The sequence below is a fragment of the Pelodiscus sinensis genome, chromosome 4 (genome assembly GCF_049634645.1).
Source record: "Pelodiscus sinensis isolate JC-2024 chromosome 4, ASM4963464v1, whole genome shotgun sequence".
In the NCBI taxonomy this organism is placed as follows: Eukaryota; Metazoa; Chordata; order Testudines; family Trionychidae; genus Pelodiscus; species Pelodiscus sinensis.
In genome coordinates, this window is record NC_134714.1 from 7566685 (window position 1) to 7585864 (window position 19180).

The 19180-nt window shown below is 51.2% G+C and overlaps 1 protein-coding gene across 7 annotated transcripts in view; it reads right to left on the reverse strand.

Moving 5' to 3' along the window:
• The window catches only part of TXNDC16 (thioredoxin domain containing 16), a 71863-nt gene that overhangs the window by 24124 nt on the left and 28559 nt on the right, over positions 1-19180 (reverse strand). For all 7 annotated transcript variants that reach the window (XM_075926203.1, XM_075926206.1, XM_075926205.1 and 4 more), the window contains 5 exons: positions 15238-15373; positions 13791-13937; positions 12809-12868; positions 3259-3427; positions 2619-2755 (listed from right to left, as the gene is read on the reverse strand). In XM_075926203.1, coding sequence (XP_075782318.1) covers positions 2619-2755; positions 3259-3427; positions 12809-12868; positions 13791-13937; positions 15238-15373 — 649 coding nt within the window. The remainder of the gene's footprint in view (positions 1-2618; positions 2756-3258; positions 3428-12808; positions 12869-13790; positions 13938-15237; positions 15374-19180) is intronic.

Below are 19180 nucleotides of genomic sequence, written 5' to 3' on the forward strand. Positions count from 1 at the left end.
TCCCCAGTTCCAAAGTAGAGATGAGCACATCCAACATTAGAGAAAGGCTTTAGGCTCTACTGATTAAATTGATCCAAAATCCACAGGGCTACATCTACACTGGCGCGTTCTCATGCAAAAACTCTTTTGCGGAAGAGTTCTTCTGCAAAAACTCTTCCAGAAAAGAGCAACTGCACTGGCATGTGCTTTTGAGCAAGAGCATCCATGCCAGTGTAGACGCTCTCTTGCGCAAGAAAGCTCCAATGGCCATTTTAACCATAGGGCTTTCTTGCGCAAGAAATTCATGTTGCCTGTCTACACTAGCCTCTTCTGGAAGAGCTCTTGTGCAAGAGGGCTTATTCCTGAGCAGAAGCGTCAGAGTTCTCACGCAAGAAGCCCTGATTTTATACATTACAACGTCAGTTTACTTGTGCAAGAACACGCGGCCAGTATAGACAGGCAGCAAGCTTTTGCACAAGAGCGGCCGCTTTTGCGCGAGATCACGCCAGTGTAGACACATCCTGGGAGTCCGTATGTGTCTTTTCATTAACTTTAATGGGCTTTGGATCTGGCTCCATAGCAGGGCTATATACTATTCTTATCTATCCTACAATGCACCTTAACTATGACGATAGCGGTTTTCAAGTATCTAAAAAGGGAGGAAAATTATTCTCCTTAACTCCTGATGATCGGAGAAGCAACAATGGGCTTAAATTTCAGCAAGGGCAGGTTAGGTTGGACACTAGGAAAAAACGACTTATCAGGGTGGTTAAGCACGGGAATAAATTGCCTAGGGAGGTTGTGGAATCTCCATCACTGGAAATATTAAAGAGCAGGTTGGATAGACATCTATCAGGGATGATCTAGACTAGACGGTGCTTGCTCATCTAGCAGGGATGATCTAGATGGTACTGGGTCCTGCTGTGAGGGTAGGGGACTGGACTCGATGACCTCTCGAGATCCCTTCCAGTTCTAGTGTTCTGTGCTTCTATCGCTGATCAATCCCGTACCATGACAGAGGCGATGTGCACTATATACATTTTTTACCCCCTTCCATAAGAATGTGGCTTGTGCATGTATGTCGCAGAAGCCAGGTGCAGCACAGGTCAGAATGCTATGGAACCAGACGTAACCAAGCTGGCTCTTGCAGGCAGAATCCCTTCCCAGCCGGGCTCCCTCTACATTTCCCCACCCCTGAGCAGAATGAATTTTGTGATGGTGCACCACTGGGGAGGTGATGCGCGACACACTGGTGAATGACTGTCAATCAAGCCAGACTCCATGAAACAAGCGTGGTGTCACCCCATTCATCACATGCAGCCTGTATTCTAGAACAAGCCAGGGGAAAAAGGCTTTGCAGGAGAATATTCAATCCCAGGAGGTGTGTGCATGGGGATATTAAGAGCTGTGGGACCGAGGGCTGACAACCAAAGCACAGTCTCCACTTCACCTACAACGCCCCACGGCACTGTTACTTTGGCTGCCCCTTTTGGCTGGACACCATTTCTCGCAGAGCACTGCCAGGTGAGGCAGACGCATGCACATCTCTCCCCCCTCCACCGCCAAGCTCCCTCTGCGGAGGGCTGTGATTTAGTGCAACATCTGTGGTCTGAGAGAGGAAAGGGGCCACCGCCTGAGTGGGGCGATCAGTTCCTTTGGAGGACAATCAACAGACCAGCAGTAACAGGTCACTCCACAAACTACAGGAAAAGGATCACCAGAAAACTTCTGACGGGGAGGATTCAACTTGCCAGGACCCAGACCCTGTAAGGGGAGCCATGTGGGTGGCTGGTCCCAGCCCTGAAGTCAATACCAGGGCACGAGGGTCAGCCCACAAGTCCCTGCTTGCAGAACTGGGGTGTACAACATCAGTGTCCAGAGCAGCATTTGGCAGGACTGGGGACCAACCGAAGGAGCACCCCAACAGCTAGGCTGGTCCAGTGGCTGCAGTGTTAAACTAGGACTGAGGACATTTGGATGGGTCACTTCACCCCTATGTGTCCTCTCACCCTTTGGGTGTCTTACTTATTGAGCCTGTAAGCTCTGGGGCAGGGACTGCCTCCCATGACTTGAACAGCCCATAGTATGACGAGGCTGTGCTCTCAGTTAGGGTATGTCTAGACTACAGGCTTTTGTTGACAGAAGTTTTGTCAACAGATACTGTTGACAAAGCTTCTGTCGACAAAGAGCGTCTAGACTGCATCCAGTTCTGTCGACAAAGCAAGCTGCTTTGTCGACATGACAGTGTAGATGCAAAGGACAGTGTAGATGCAATAACGCCTTCTGTAGAGAGAACTCTGTCGACAAAAGGCGTTATGCCTCGTAGAATGAGGTTTACCGCCGTCAATAAAACTGGAGTTCCATCGATGTTATGTCGACAGAACTCGGCGGCAGTGTAGACGCAGGTATAGTTTTGTCGACAAAAGTCCACTTTTGTTGACAAAACTCTGTAGTCTAGACAAACCCTTAGGGTCTCTGGACACGGCCAGACTCAATGTGAACTCATATCCCCAGTCACATCCTACAGCAAAGAAAGAACCGGTGAGCTCTTCTCCAATGGCAGAAACCCACCCCGTCAGGTCTCAGACAGGGCCTGCTCATGCTGCCGGCCCTGCATTCTCCCAAAGCACCACCTTTACCTTCTTTCATGCCAGGGTGGAAGAGTCCCAGAACTGATGTGCCGCGGCATGACGACGTGTCGGCCCAGACTTCCCCACTTAAATATTCTTCCACCTCTTCTATTGTGCTCAGCTTCAAGGGGCAGGAAATGCTGCTTCTAGAGAAAAGAATGAAAGCAGACGGGGGTGGGGGGAGGGGATGCTTTATTCAATATGATTAAAAAATGCCCCCCTCCCCTCCAAAAGAGGCAGCTCTGTTCAAGAAGCAAAAACCACACCAGGATGAGTGCAAGAGAAGACAGCAACCTCAGGGGAAATGCCAGCCAGCTTCTGGGAAGGGAGAGCAGAGCTCTCATGGCGACACATCTGCCAAGGGTTTGCTCTCCCCAGAGGGAGGTGCATGTGGTGAGGAGCGTGAACATGACACTCCAAACAGCAAACAAACTTACGGTGCCTCTCTACTGTGCCAGGCAGTCAAACCAATGGATGGGTGGAGCTATAAGGATAGGGGTGGGCAGCTGTTAAGCTCATTCCTGGCCTCCACCAGTTAAACTTCAAACCTGGCCTCAAAATTAAGATTTTCAAGCTATTACTACGCAAAGGCCTATGGCTCCGGATCACGCTGGGATAGTCGTGGCGCTGGCGTCAAGACGACACTCACAGCCTGAGGAACCTGAGCAGCGCTGCAGTTCCCAGCATGCCTGTGTACGTCATGGCACCCGCGCCCCTCTCGTACAGCTTGGTAACGGGGAAGTGGGTGACGTTGTGCTTCAGGCAGACGTCGGGCCAGTCCCAGCAGTTTAGCTTAGCCAGCGAAATTCCTTGGGTTCCTGGAAAACAACACCGAAAAAGATTCACAATAAAGTTGGAGAAGCGAAGAGCCAAAGACGAATTGTTCAAGCCGAGAGCTGTCCACACAGGCGCTCGGATATTGGTCTCTAACAGTGGTGTGCTTTGGACCCACCGTCACTGCAGCGGTGAGGGCTAGATTTACTATTTTTACTTACACAGAGTAGTACCATCGTCCTGGAGCACGGCTATTTAATCAATGAGACTGGTTGCACAGTAAGGCACTAAGGGTGCGTCTACACGACATCGTAACTCAAAATAAGATACTTATTGAGCTATGCAAATTGCATATCTTATTTCAGTGCTATTCCAAAACGTTCCTTGCTCCTCGTAGAATGAGGTTTACAGGGACGTCGGAATAGTGAGCCCGAAATAACGCGATTTTGGGATACTCTGGTGTCCCAAAACAGCGTTGCAATGCAGACGTACCCTAAAGGTAACTGGATCTGTCCCTAAATGAACCTCACCCATCACCCCAATAACAGTTTTATTGCTGTGGAACTTACTAAAATTGAACTTAACTATAGTTTTGTTCCCACCTCAGCCAATGGGTTAACTATTGCAACAGGTGGCTTGTTTTTGGTTTGGTCATGATACCCCTCAATGCACTCCACTTCTGGTAGAAGTTTCATGTTCAGTGGAGGGTTCACTGGAGGATTTTCTGCAACAGGTACTTTGTATGTGCTGAAGAAATGACAGTCAGCTCTGAACTACGGGGTTATAATGCCATGAGGACTGTCAGATGATCTCAAAACATTGCAGTAAAGGACACATGGCTTGTGTAGCTATCGGAGCCACAAGAAGCAAGGGCGTCCGCTTAGATCAGAACCACAAAGTTGACTGATTCAATAGACCTACTCTTGGATACCGTCAAATGACAGAACACTAGAACTGGAAGGGACCTCGAGAGGTCATCGAGTCCAGTCCCCTGCCCTCACGGCAGGACCAAGCACCATCTAGATCATCGCTGCCATATGTTTATCTAACCTGCTCTTAAATAACTTCAGTGTTGGAGAGTCAACAACCTCCCTTGGAAATTTATTCCAGTGTTGAACCACCCTGGCAGGTAGGAAGTTTTTCCTAAAGTCGAACCTAAACCTCCCTTGCTGCAGTTAAAGCCCCTTGCTGCAGTTAAAGCCCCTTGCTTCTTGTTCTATCCTCAGAGGACAAGAACAATTTTTCTCCCTCCTCCTTGTACCACCCATTTAACACACTTGAAAACTGCCATCATGTCCCCTCTCAGGCTTCTCTCTTCCAAATTAAAAAACCCAATTCTTTCAGCCTTCCTTCATAGGTCATGTTCTCTAGACCTTTCATCATTCTTGTTGCTCTTCTCTGGACCCTCTCCAATTTCGCCACATCTTTCTTGAAACGCGGTGCCCAGAACTGGACACAATACTCCAACTGACCAGTGTAGAGTAGAGCAGAAGAATGACTTCTCGTGTCTTGCTCACAACACACCTGTTAATGCATCCCAGAATCATGTTTGCTTTTTTAGCAACATTGTCACACTACTGACTCATATTTAGCTTCTGGTCCACTATGACACCCTTTCTGCCGTACTCCTTCCTAGACAGTCTCTTCCCATTCTGTATGCGTGAAACGGATTGTTCCTCCTTAAGTGGAGAACTTTGCATCTGTCCTAATTGAACTTCATCCTGTTTACCTCCGACCAGTTCTCCAGTTTATCCAGATCACTTTGAAATTTGGCCCTACCCTCCAAAGGACTTGCAAGCCTTTACAACTTGATACCACCTGCAAACTTAATAAGCGTACTCTCTATACCAATATCTAAATTGTTGAAGATACTGAGCAGAACCGGTCCCCAAACAGACCCCTGCGGAACCCTACTTGTTATGCCCTTCAAGCATGACTGTGAACCATTAATAATTACTCTCTGAGAATGGTTATCCAGCCAATTATGCACCCACCTTATAAGTAGCCCCATTTAAGTCGTATTTCCTTAGTTTATTGATAAGAAGGTCATGCGAGACCGTGTCAAATGCCTTACTAAAGTCTAGGTATACCACATCCACGCTTCCCCCTTATCTACAAGGCTTGTTAGCCTATCAAAGAAAGCTCTCAGATTGGTTTGATATTTGTTCTAGATAAAGGCAAGAGGCTACCTCAAGGGCCACAGCTAATTGCCCAGAAATGCAGGATCCTGCCAGGCAAAGCTGGAGTTGTTCCATAGTGTATTTACTAGCAACCAGCATGTTAGGCCGTGGTTCCCCTGGGGATACACAGAGGTCTTCCAGGAGGTACATTAACTCCTCTAAAGATCTGCCTGCTTTACAACCGGCTACATAAAAAGCACTAGCAAAGTCAATACACAGTAAAATTTCATACCATGACTTGTTATACTGCTTTATATGCTATCCACTGAAATGTAAGTACACTACTTATATTCCAGCTGATTTTAGAATTACATGGCAAAAACGAGACAGTCGGCAGCTTTTCAGTCCTAGCGGGCTGTGGCACTTTTGCATTTAGTCGTCTGATTTTGCAAGCACGTCGCTTTGAAGTGAAGGGAAACTTGGGGGATACACAAGACGAATCAGACTCCCAAAGGGGTACAGTCGTCTGGCGAGATGGAGAGCCGCTGCTGAGAGGCACACTTTCATAATACAGTCACCAGATTCAGCACTTCTCAGCTGGCTCCCAGCCCCCTCCAGGACTGGGCCCGCAGTGCGAACAAGTAATAAGCATTCGATTCCTCTGACTTACCGTCACTTCCAGCAGGCAAAACTTCTGGCTGAACTCTTATGAAAAAAAATAAACAAAGCTTCCGAGTCCAGCAATATTACCCAAGGCTTCAGCTACGCACGCGCAATGTCACAGAGCCAGTGCAGAGCACCAGGTTAGTCAAGCTGCCAGGAATTTTAGATTCCTCATCTGCAACGCACAGCAAGCATGCAAGCAATATACCCATTCTGAGCAACTAGGGGCTATTCTCCTGGTGTCCCACTGCCAACCCTCAGAGATCCCCATCTCCCTCAAAGCTCCGGAGCCCAAGAATTCATTTCCCAGCCTCCTTCAGCCCTTCCAAAGATTCGGTGCCCCACAGCCAAAGTGCGCAAGAATAGAGGCCTCGTGGTTGGATGCTCAGTATACAGAAAGGCACAACGGTGTTGATCCTTCCCAGCATTTTGGCTCCCAACTCTCATCGGATTTCAGTAGGAGTTGGGCATCTCAATACCTTCAAGGATCTGAGCCGAAGGACGTGTGCTCCTAAGCCACTTAGGCGCTTCTGAAAATCTCATACTTCTGCGCCACATTTGACTCTGATTATTGAAAACTGGGGCCCGCCCCTGCGACCAGCCTCCCTGCCCGGGGGGAAGCAACGTGAGCTGGGTTTCTTTTAGCCATCCCAATTGTTCTCCTTCTTTGCAACAGGGCAGGTGCTGCAACACCTGAATTCCTGCACGGCTCCTGGGTCCCTGGGTGGGTGAATGAATGTTCATCTGGCTGTCACCCCGATCAGGCGGGGTACCGCCTTCAGCAATCTCACTCAGCCATAGCATGCTGAGTCCCACAGCAGGGATCGTGCATCAGCGCGCCCTTCCTTCTAGGGATGTGAAAATCGGTTAAAATTGTAACCGTGTAACCGTTGCACATACTAGCGGTCACACGTCGCTTTATATTGCAGTGTCTGCAGCATGGGGTGACAGCTGGCGCCCCGGGAGCGGGGCCAGCAGCTGGGAGCCGATCTGCGCCAGGAGCTGGCTTATAAGGTGGCTCCCGGCACGTTTCAGCTCTCGGGGAGCCGACTTTGCTGCAGGCTCTGCAGTATAAGCTGGAAGCAGGAGCCGGCATGTAACAAAAAAGGGAAAAACTGATGCTTATCGGTTAACCATTTACACGGTCACACTCTGACATCCCTACTTCCTCCAGGGAGACTCTGGCAGGCTCCAGCCAGTTCCTGGCCCCAGCCTGGCCTCTCTGAGCCAGAAGCCTGCTCTCCTTTTCAGTCAGCCCCCAGCTGAGCTCAGCCCTCCGCTCCACACCTGACCCCCACTGCAGGGATAGCCCAGTGCTACCCATTAACCCTTTCCTGGCCAGTGTAGGGTGTGACTAACCCATCGCGTTCTGCTTCTCTCCATCCTGTTTCACAAAGGGTTGACATCATGCCAATCAAAACTCAGCCGGATTAGGGGAACGGAGGCCAATGCCTCTGTCATTCCTAACTCCGCTACTATTCTCGCATTGCCACATCACCAGACTCCATTCTTTTTGGGGTGCTCAAGAACTCAAACTCTTGCTTACACTGGCTATTGAGATCATTCACGTAATCCGAAATGTCGTTTTTCTTCGCTCCTTTGCGCAAGCCATGTGTGGCCTTCGGACTATGTCTTCTGAAACGGACAGGCAAAAGCCTCTCAAACCAGCTGTGATCCTACCTGTTTCTGTCATTCTCAGGCAGTTTTCACCTAGACAGAACCGAAGGCTGTGTCTACACGGGGAAAGGTTGGCGACAAAAGTGCTGTCGACATGCAAAAGTTGCCAAAAGTGAAAACCGGCCAAACTGATTTTTCTGCCCCACATTTTCGACATTCCCTGGCCACATCGCTAGCTCCCTGTCAACAGAAAGAACAAAGCAGTACTGACGAGCATCCCACAGGGCAGTGCTGTGGGAAAGCAACTGATCCCTGTGCTTCTTGGGATTCCCACATAGCTCTGTGAGCTCTCTATGCTGAGGAAAGTCAAAAAGGCACCGCAGTTTCTCCAGCCCTCCCCCTGCAGCAGCAGACAGACTGCCGCTATGTTCCTAGCAGGGTAGAACAAAAGCATTCTAATGATTTGCTCTTTGTTTGTTCCCCAAATGGAGCAGCTCACTCAGCTGTCAGATACTCCTTAGACCAGGCATGCCCAAAGTCCGGCCTGGGGGCCAATTGCGGCCCGTGTTCCGATTTAATACGGCCCCCGCTTCCTCCCCCTCTCCTGGCTCCCCGGCGCTCTTTTGAACTGGCGCGCCCAGCTCGCCGCCGCCGCCGCCCATGGCCTCCGCGGTCCTAGAGCCTGCCCTGTAGGGCACGTCCGCAGCCCCACTCTCCCGCTCGGCTGCGGGTTCGCCCTGCCCCCGGGCCGCCGTGAGGCCGGCGTGCCCTGCGCTCTCCGCCCGCCTCCGACCCTGCGGGCCCTCCGCCTTGGGGCTGAGAGTGCGGGGACGGCCCTCACGCATGTTCACTTCTTCACATCTGGCCCTCTTTGAAAAAAGTTTGGACACCCCTGCCTTAGACCTTTGAAAGAGGAAAGGGTGCATGCCTGCAGGGCAGCAGAGATCACAAAGCACTGAGCAGAGCCATCAGGGAAGGCATTGTGTGATACTGGCAGAAGCCAGTTCTCTGGACAAAACAAACAGCAGAGTCCACACTGGCTCTTTGTCAACAATAAAAGGAGGGGAAAAGACAAAAGTCTCTCGCAAGGCTGGAAGTTTTTTGTTGCTAAAACTGGGTGTTTTTCCCAACACAAGTCACATTGCAGTGTCAACATTCTCATTCTTTCATTGCCAAAAGGCAGGTTTTGGGGACAAAATGTGCCAGTGTAGACAAGGCCTTAGCAATGGGATGGATTGCTGCTCTTCCTGGAGGCAGAATAAGGGGAGCATTAGAATGCAGAGATCTGGATTTTGGCCTCCAAAGATGAAGCCCCATGATGATAATGCAGCAATGGGCTTGAATCCCCATCGCCCTCAAGCTTATTTTGTCATGCTCCAAAACGGAGGCGGAAAAGCCAGCTCGCTGAGTGGACAGGCAGCTAATTATCCGAACAGCCACAAAACACCTGCACCAAAGAGACAAAGGGTGAAAGAGACCAGACCAGTGAGAACATAGGGCCAGACGTGGGGAAGGATTAGAACATGGGCTCTCCCATTCAGGGGAGATCTGAGCATGTTCAGTTTGCTAAGGGGAGAACTGGCCCTATAAAACCAGAATGGCCGGGCATGGTGCGGGGGGAAGGGTGGAACAGAGAGAGCGAGGGCAGTCAGCTTCAGTCCAGGTGCACATGCTTCCTACAAACCAAGCAGCAAATCTGGGGGAGGCACATGGCCCCCCGCCCCCTCTTCCCCCCCCCCCCCCCCCCCCGCATCACCTCACCCTCAAAACTCGGGATCGGACCCAAAGGGACAACTTCCAGAGCCAGGCCCGGCCACAGAGGAGCAGCCTGACTCACGAATCCGTAGCCAACGTCTCAGGGAGCGTCTCCCTCCGAGCCCTAGACCACGCTGGAGAAAGCACAGTCACCCCCGAGCTAAACCATGCAGCAGGATCATCCTGCTTCCGTAACAGGCCGCGGTGGCGCTGGAACCGGAGCAGAGAGCATGGCCGGCTTCCGAGGGCAAGACCCTAATCTCAGCTTTCCCTGGCTCTTTTGCCCGGGCTGTGGTGGGCATACGGACCCACCCGCACAGAGCCAGCCCTGCCTTTGGGATTGCTGGACAGCTCCGTTGTAAGGCCCCCTGCTGGGAGCACACACACATCATTTCAGTGCCCTGCCTGCTTTTCCTGGACAACCTGCAATCCCAGCCTGAAGATGCTGTACCCCTACTCCCTCCCCCTCCCCCAGCCCAAGATCCTTCACGGAAGAGGAAGGACTTCACAGCACATCTCCCACAACCTGCCCCTGTGGCTGCTTTGACCACTAGGACTCAGTTCTCTTTCGGCCGGCCAGAGCACCCTGCTCCCTTGTGTCCCACTAACTCCCTGCCCTCGGGCACTGCCTAGGCTAGAACCAGCAGCTCGAGAGGGCACATTTAAGCCAGTGCCCTGTATGCCACACTTCACCCTCCCAGGACGATGCATCCAGGTAACCTACCAGGCAAACCCCCACCTAGGGTAACCAAGTATTGAGTGTGAAAAATCAGGAGGGGGTTAGGCGCCTATGTAAGAAAAAACCCAAATATTGGGACATCTGGTCACCAGTGTTCCCTGTAGGCTGTGCACATGGGAGTCCACCCAGGAGAGATTCAAATGCCACCCCGCTGATTAGAAGAGCTGGCAGCATGTGTTTCTCCAGGTGGTGCACATTCACGTAGGTCTCCGCATGTACAACAACATTTATTCTGCACACAAATGGAAAAAAACAGAGGGAATACTGCTGGTCACCCTATTCCCACACCAGGAAGGGAAATCCAGCCGTGGCAGCCTGTTCCCTCCTTTCCCACTGGTTTAAGGGCATGCCATGCTGTTCTTCATTTTCAATTCTTTGGCGCCACCTAGTGGCTATGAGACCACCCACAGACATTTCATGTTGCTAATTATGAGACCTCGACCGGAACCGGTTTTTGTGTTTCATGGGGAAATTCCATGATCTCGAAATGTTTTGTTCCAAAATGGGGCATAACCAGAAAGTGTCACAATTTCCCAGGAAAAGAAATTTCAGGAAAAAAGTGGTTTGGGGGTGGACTGAAACATTGGGATTTCATTCCAATTAGGATATAAATACCCAGTGAAAAAGGTAACCAGTTAAACGATATAATTTCAATTGTTTAACCATTTCACTGTGGAGGGCTGGTGGGCTGCACTGCAGACAGGGGGGGGCTGATCTGGTCCCACCAGTCCTGCCTCACCACTTCCTGCTGGCTGGGCCGCTATGGGCAGCGGGTTCCTCCCATTGGCCAGGCCCTCCAGTAAACCGGTTTACCAGGTAAGCATGCCAGTAAGGCTACTGCTTGCTGGGTAACCAGGTAACCTTTTATATCCGTAATTCCAACTCTGAACTTTTATAACTTTTTACATGTACAGAAAAAACAAGTCCTGTGGCACCATATAGACTAAGGGTATGTCTATACTACAGCATTATTTTGAAATATCTACTTTTGAAACAGTTATTTCGAAATACTTTATTTCAAAATAACGTGTCTACACACAAAATGCATTTCAAAATAGCTTTTTGGTATTTCAAAATAGCACGTCCACACTGATTGGACGCTGAATCGCATTTAAGGCCAGCCAGAACTGGTACCAGCAGGGCATCAGGTCAGAAATTACCTTGTGGCCAGGGCGGCCAGCAGGGCACCCTGGGAAGGGCTGGAGGCCCCCTATTTTGAAATAAGCATCTACACAGCACTTATTTCGAAATAGCAATTTCAAAATTGGCGCTATTCCTCGTGGAATGAGGCTTACCAATTTCAAAATCAGCTCTTCACTGTTTCGAATTAATTTCAAAATAGCAGTTGGCTTGTGTAGACATTAGGATTATTTCGGAATAAGCTATTCCGGAAGAAATACTTTGAAATAGCTTATTTTGAAATAGCATGTCTACACGACAGGGAAGCCTGGAAATTAGTCCGAGGCAGGCTCCCCTAATGGGGATACGCTACCTCAATTTAGAGCCCCCAGAAACACTGGGGAGTAATTACTTTGAATGGCCTGAGGAGGAACTATTTCAAAATAGCAGCAGTGGAGCGTCCACACTACCGCTATTCCGAAATAGCTATTTTGGAAGAGGCGTTATTCCTTGTGGAACAAGGTTTACAAATGCCAAAATAAGCTGCCCGTTATTTTGAAATTATTTTGAAATAACAGGCTTGCTGTGTAGACGCTCGCATAATAACGGACATTATTCCAGAATAACGCTTCTGTGTAGACGTACCCCGACTTAGCAGGGAAGGAGAGATAATAACTGACAGCATCAAGGAAGCTGAGGTGTCCATGTTGCTTAAGTCTCTTTGGCCCAAGGTCTGCCATTTGGCTGTACGTCTGTACTGCACCAAGCACATGGGGCCCTGATGCCTGGGTGGGGCTCGGGAAGCATCTATCATGCAAGAAACAAATAAGAGTAGACCCTGATATTAGCACTTTCATGCTCACAGGGAGAGTCCAGGCTTTGAGAGCCTTCCCCTTGTGGAGTCGCAGAGCACAGATGCCAGACTGGATCCTAATGTCTATGCAAGAATTTTATAGCCCTACAGCAGGGGTGGGGAGCCTCAGGCCCGGGGGACAGATTGGGCCCCCCGCTCGCCTGAATCTGGCCCCCAAGGCTCTAGGGTCCCGTCCCCCCCGCATTGGGGAGCCAGAACTTGTGCTCCAACCCCCTCCTGCTGCCCCACCGCAAGACTGGAGCACACAACATTAATGAGGGTTTGTTTGGTCTTTTTTGCTTCTCACTTGTGTGCAGCCCCCCGCCTGCCCTACAGCCTGAGCCCCACAAGCCTGGATCAGCAGACCTAGGCAAGGCCTTTCATAGCAGCGCCGACATGACAAGCCTGCACAACAGCAGCCCCCAGGCGAAGGTAGGTGTGTGTACATGTACTGGATGCAGTCCACGCCTCGCAGCACTCAGCGCGAGCTTGGCCAGGATTTCACAGCCATTAAAGAAGAACAGGATCCAGGGCATGCTCTGGCGCATTGGCACGGTACCTTTTAATTCAACGGCCACCTCCCCGTACGACTGCAGCGCCGCCAGAGACACCGCTTCCCCTGCAACAGACAAAAGACACTGTCACTGGCCGCGCATCACACGCAGTCTGTCCGCAGTCTGTCCGCAGGGGGGAGGGGGAGTTGTGTTAGACTCTGAATGGCTCGCTAACTACAAAAGCAGCTTCTCCTCTCTTGGAATTCACACCTCCAGATCAGCTACTAGAAGTGGGCCTCATCCTCCCTGATTGGATCCACCTCGTCATCTCCAGCCATCTCCAGCCTGATCCTGGCCTGCATATTTATACCTGCCTCTGGGAATTTCCACTACATGCATCTGACGAAGTGGGTCTTTGCCCACGAAAGCTTATGCTCCTACACTTCAGTTAGTCTATAAGGTGCCACAGGACTCCTTGCCGCTTTTGCAGATTCAGACTAACACGGCTACCCCTCTGATACTTGATATATATACAGGGCTCGACAAATCAGTGTATCTACTCGCTGTGGCGAGTAGATTTCAGCCAATCACCCCATTCACCGGCGGTGCGCACATGTGCAATGCGGGTCCGGCGCATGCGCAGTGCGGGCAAATGGATTTCGCCACGGTTTGTCGAGCCCTGTACGTATATGTGCGTGTATATATACATACACATATACACACATCCCTCTCTCATAGAGGTGGAAAGGACCTTGAGAGGTCATTGAGTTCAGTCCCCTGCCCTCATGGCAGGACCAAGTACCATTCCTGACAGATTTGCCCCAGATCCCTAAATGGCCCCCCAAGGATTGAACTCACAACCCTGGGTTTAGCAGACTAATACTCAAGCCACCGAGCTATCCCTTCCCCTAGACCTGAATTACGTTTATGGTGAGTAAAGATGCCTGGCAGAGACATCGTCTCAGTTACCGTTTCAATGGAATAAATATAGGCACTAAATAAACAAATGGGCATGCACGGAATGATGGACGAGTGGACTGTACTCACAACTGGCATAGAACAGCACCGCCGTGTGGGCAGACGCCATCAGAGCAGCGTCAAAAGTTTCCTCCGTCAGGGTTCGGATGAGGTCCAAAGGAAGTTCCCACTTCCTGTCTCTGTAAACAGCTTCCATCACCGGGTCATCTTGAATATCTGCAACATATCCACAAACACATCACTGTGAACACACAAACACGGCAGGAACGCAACATTTGACAGGGTATGAACAGCCCAACGCAAGATATGATGCATTTGGGATGCTATTGTGCGAGGTGCTGTACACATATACAGCAAAGGCAGCCCCTGTCCCAAAGAGTTAACAGTCTCACTATGCAATGAGACATGAGGTGGATGAGACAGAAAGATGGGGAATAAGAATGAGACTGTTCTGATCAGTCAGGTCTCGCTACTGATCTTTAACACTATTTGACTAGGACCTCTGAGCTTCACCAAAAAAGTCCAGCGGAGGGGAACAAAAATGATGAGGGGGCTGGAGCACATGACTTGAGGAGAAGCTGAGGGATTTGGGCTTATTCCGTCTCCAGAAGAGTGAGGGGGGATTTGGTAGCAGCCTTCAACTGCCTGAAGGGGAGTTCCAAAGAGGATGGAGAGAGGCTGTTCTCAGTAGTGACAGATGGCAGAACAAGGAGCAATGGTCTCAAGTTGCAGTGGGGGAGGTCTAGGTTGGATATTAGGAAAAACGATTTCCCTAGGAGGGAGGGGAAGCACTGGGAGGGGTTCCCTAGGAGGGGGTGGAATCTCCATCCCTAGAGGTTTTTGAGTCTCGGCTTGACAAAGCCCTGGCTGGGTTGATTTAGTTGGGGTGGGTCCTGCCTTAGGCAGGGGGTTGGACTTGATGACTCCTGAGGTCTCTTCCCACCCTAGGATTCTATGACTGGAACCACACAGCTTTACGCCAGCTGAGGATGTGAGTGTTGATCTAGGAATCCCGTCCATGCTTTTGTTTGCCTCAGACTCAGACCCGGCTGTTTCTTCCTTCCTTTTGGCAGTTTCCATTAGATCCCATGTGAAATAACTGGGAAACGTGAGTCACTTTCTAGAATTGTATTTTAAAGACAGGTTTACCCGGCCCATGCTCTGTACGGCCCACAGAATGAGCCAGGCACACTTGGTCGCTCAAAAGGCAGCAGCTTCTACTCTCAAAAGGGGCTCCAGATTTTAGGGGACTGACTTGAAATACCTCAAAGAGGCTGGTTTTCTGACAGCAACACGCACCCGCCCTCAGAAAACCTTGTGTCTCAATTTGGACACTTAAAAATGTAGGCACCGGAACTCCAAAGTCATTTTGGATTATGTCTTCCAGTGCAAACACGGTACTTCTATAGCCTTCTGAAGGTCTCTAGCAAAGAGACACTAGTTGTATGATTAACATGCCTTAGTAATTAACTAGCCCTGACTCAGTACGAAAAGGAGAATTCCAAACACCACTTACCCTGGTCGTTATTGTCTCTTTCATCTTCATCTTCCTCGTCTTCACCTTCCTGGACTAGTTCACCCTTTATGTTGTCTTCCACCAGGGCTATTATTTCCTCAGTGTCATCCAAAACCAGGTATTTGATCGGCACACCCTGGGGAAAACCAAATACCAGCTGGAACACAGGGCGGTCATTTGCATTTGTGCTCTAAAATGGTCGGGGCCACTGCAATATATAATGGCGTCAATGCAGCACTCGGCGTGCAATGCAACGGCACCATATGGCCATTTTTTGGTGGGCTGGCTGGCTTTGGGCCCATCAATCTAGGGCTGCAGGATATGGCTTCACAGTCACACATTTGGCAGCCCTGCCGCGCAGCTGGAACGTCCAGCAACCAAGTTGAGATGACTCTGCAGTTCCGCTTCCTATTCCCAGGGTCATTGTGGCATCTGCTAGGTGACTCTCCTCTTCTCTTCTCCTATTCACCGTTATTCCTATTCGGCCGTTATTCCGAAATAACAATGCGAGCATCTACACCGCAACTGCATTATTTCAAAAGAAATTCGAAATAACGGGCGGCATATTCCGACTTCTGTAAACTTCATTCCACGAAGAATAACGCCTCTTCTGAAATAGCTATTTCGGAATACAGTCGTGTGGATGCTCCAATGCTGTTATTTCGAAATAGCTGCTCCCCAGGGCCAGTTGAAGTAATTACTCCCCAGTGCTTTGGGGGCTCTAAATCGAGGAAGCTCGTAAACATTAGGGGATCCTGCCTTGGACTAATTTTGAGAGTTCCCTGTTGTGTAGATGTGCTATTTCAAAATAAGCTATTTCCGAGTATTTCTTCTGGAATAGCTTATTTCGAAATAAGCGTTCCGAGTAGACTTACCTTTCGGGTACGTCTAGATTACATGCATCTGCCGACAGAGGCATGTAAAATAGGCTACCCGACATAGTCAGTGAAGCAGGGATTTAAATATCCCCAGCTTCATTAAAATAAAAATGGCCACCACGCTGTGCCAGCTCAGCTGATCATCGGCACAGAGCGCAAGTCAACAAGGGATGCTTTTGTCAACCGCTCCTGTAAACCTCTGAGCCGGCACAGCGCGGCAGCCATTTTTATTTTAAGGGCTATTTAAATCCCCGCTTCATTGACTATGTCGGGTAGCCATTTTACATGCCTCTGTCGGCAGAGGCATGGAATCTAGACATACTCTTCGAGACTAATAAATATACATATATATTCGTGGGTACAACTCACTTCTGCCCATGAAAGCTCATGATACTATATAAATATATTTGCTAGTCTCTAAAGTGCCACAGGACTGCGTATTGTTTTTAAAGTTACAGACTAGCACGGCTCCCACCCTGAGCCTTTAAAAGCCCATGTTTCTACCAATATAGGGGATTCTCATCCCTGTGTTTTGCCACTGCAATGTGGTCCAGCCATCAGCACTGATGAATAAGAGCAGGCCTATTTTTCAAAATGCTCCTGACTGTTGCCTTATCTCTCAGGAACCAGAGCCTCTTTTCCCTCCAGCGACCGAACTGCGGGTGTTTGGCTGCCAGCCTCAGTCGGGAGGCTACGTTCATGTCCCACGAACTGCCAAAGGCCGCCACCCGTCTAACACCTGCTTCTGCAGACGTCGCCCAATTACACAACGCGTTAACTGGAAACTCCACTGCGCAGGTGGATAACATCGCCCACCCGTGTCAGACACACTGCTGGGGCCAAGAGCAGGTCCCCGGAGATACTGAAGTGCTGTAAAGAAACCCGGATGCATTATTGGCCTTCCCAGAAAACAAAAATGTGAACGTCTGCAGCAGGGTAGTCACAGCCCTGACACGGAGAAGGAGTCTAGCACAGAAAGGTCACCTGTTCCAAGAACCTTTCCTTCCCCAAACATAGACAGACGCCTGCTTCCGCTACTACAAACCATGTGACGCAAAGCAGGCCCTTTGCTTTATGAACATCTACCGTCCTAAGGGGCATTTTTGTGCAGCAACACGAAATGCCTCTATTAATGTTTATGTACAGGGCCCTGCCAAACATGTCATACATCCGTGAAATACGCCCTTCCCTGCGAAATCTGATGCCTCCTTGTTCCTAGGAGCACTCCATTAAAGGGGGCTTCCTACCACCAGCTGGGCAGGCGAAGGACAGGACCTATCCCTCCTCTGCAAACTGCTCTGGCGGTGGGAGGGAGGACCAAACCAGACCCACACCCCTTGCTATCAAAGGTCTCTTTACAGTCCAGATCCTTGGAGGCTTCAGGCATCTAACGTAGCCCGTAGTCCTCAGGCTGGCTTCGTGCACAGGGTGAATTTCACCCTCTACGTTTTACCCCCCAAACACAAATGAACACGGGACCGGGATGGACCTCCTGAGTTGCCTACTCAGTCCCCACTGTCACAGGCAACCTCCGCAGACCATCCTCCTCACCAATTTATCACGCTCCATCTTAAAACCAGTTGGGTTTCTTAGCCCCACGCCCCCGATGGGGAGGCCGTTCCAGACCTCACCCCTCTGCCGGGTAGACGCCCTCTTCTCATTTCCAGCCAGTAGCTCCTCATGTGTCGTTGTCTCAGCACTGTCCTTCGACCGGCTCGTCTCCCTCCCGGAGGTTTCCTCCCCGCAGATTTCCACAGACCCAGCTCTTTCAGTCTCCTCTCGTACGACCAGCTCTACATTCCCGACTGCTCTAACCGCCCCGCCCTGCACCCGCCCCGTCTCAATTCCTCTCGCCGGAACACAGGAGAGATAGGGTATTCCGGGGGTCTGCCCAGGGACTGCTGGGGGGGAGGGCTGTTAACTAACTGAGCACCCCTCTCGGCCAGGGATCGCACTGCAGTCACCCTAACGAGGCAGGCTTGCGAGGAACAGCGCCCCCTGCTGGGGGCTGCCATCATCGCATTGCTCAGGGCGCCGGAAGAAATTCCATCGCCCCACAGCAGGTCACAGTCATTTGTGGGGCTTCCTCTCCCAGCCAGAGCTCTTCTTCTGACCCAGGCTCCTCTTCCTGCCTCCTCAGCCGTCCCTTGCTGGAGCTCAGCCTTCTCGCCCCCAATTCCGCCTGGGCCTCCCCATCCGGCCCCCCTGCTCCCAAGGCTCCCGTCACAGCTCCCTCGGCCTCGGCGGCTTCGCTGCGGCAGCCCTTCACGCTCCCTCAACGCTTCCCTGAAATCCCCCTGCTCCCTGCGCCTGCCTCATGGCTGCTCTTCGCAAGGCCACGCCCAGCCGGGTCCCTCCCAGGCGTCACAGGGTCCGTAACCGAGGCTGGGCCAGCCCTAGCCGCTAAGGGGTGAGCTGTCCTGTTACCGCTTTGTATGACACTTGCTTTTCCTTAACGCACAGAAGTACAGGGGAGTGCTCAACCCCCGGCTCTGCCCCCTCCGCTCCTTCCCCCAAGGCTCCATATCCGCCCCATCTCTTCCTGCCCCCGCTCCTCCTCTTCCCACCCAGTTCCACCACCTCCCCAAGCAGGCTGGGACCTCGCTCCTCCCCCATTTACCCTCCAGAGGGGCGGCCCGTGAGCCTAGGCAAACTAGGCAGTTGCCTAGGGCGCCGCTGGCCCAGGCGCCCGATGATGACGTCATGGCTACTGACGGCTGTGCAAGCGGGGGCGCTGATAGCACCTCTGCCTAGGGTGCCAGCTGCCGCAGCCGGCCTCAAACTGCTGCTGCCCCAGAGCCTCCCAAACACAGCAGGCATGGGGAGGGAAGGGGAGACACTGATCCGCAGGGCCCACCAGCGGAAGAGAGGTGCTGGGGGGGACTCATCGGGGGGCTGCCGGTTTTCCCTGTGGGTGCTCCAGTCCCAGAGCACCCATGGAGCCGGAGATGGTGCCTGCGCACGAAGGCTTCAGTGAAGATGCTCCTTCCCTGACAGGACAGCTCCCCCTATCGGTGAAATTAACCTGCCCCCACGAGAGTGACCAGCTACATCGGCAGGAGACG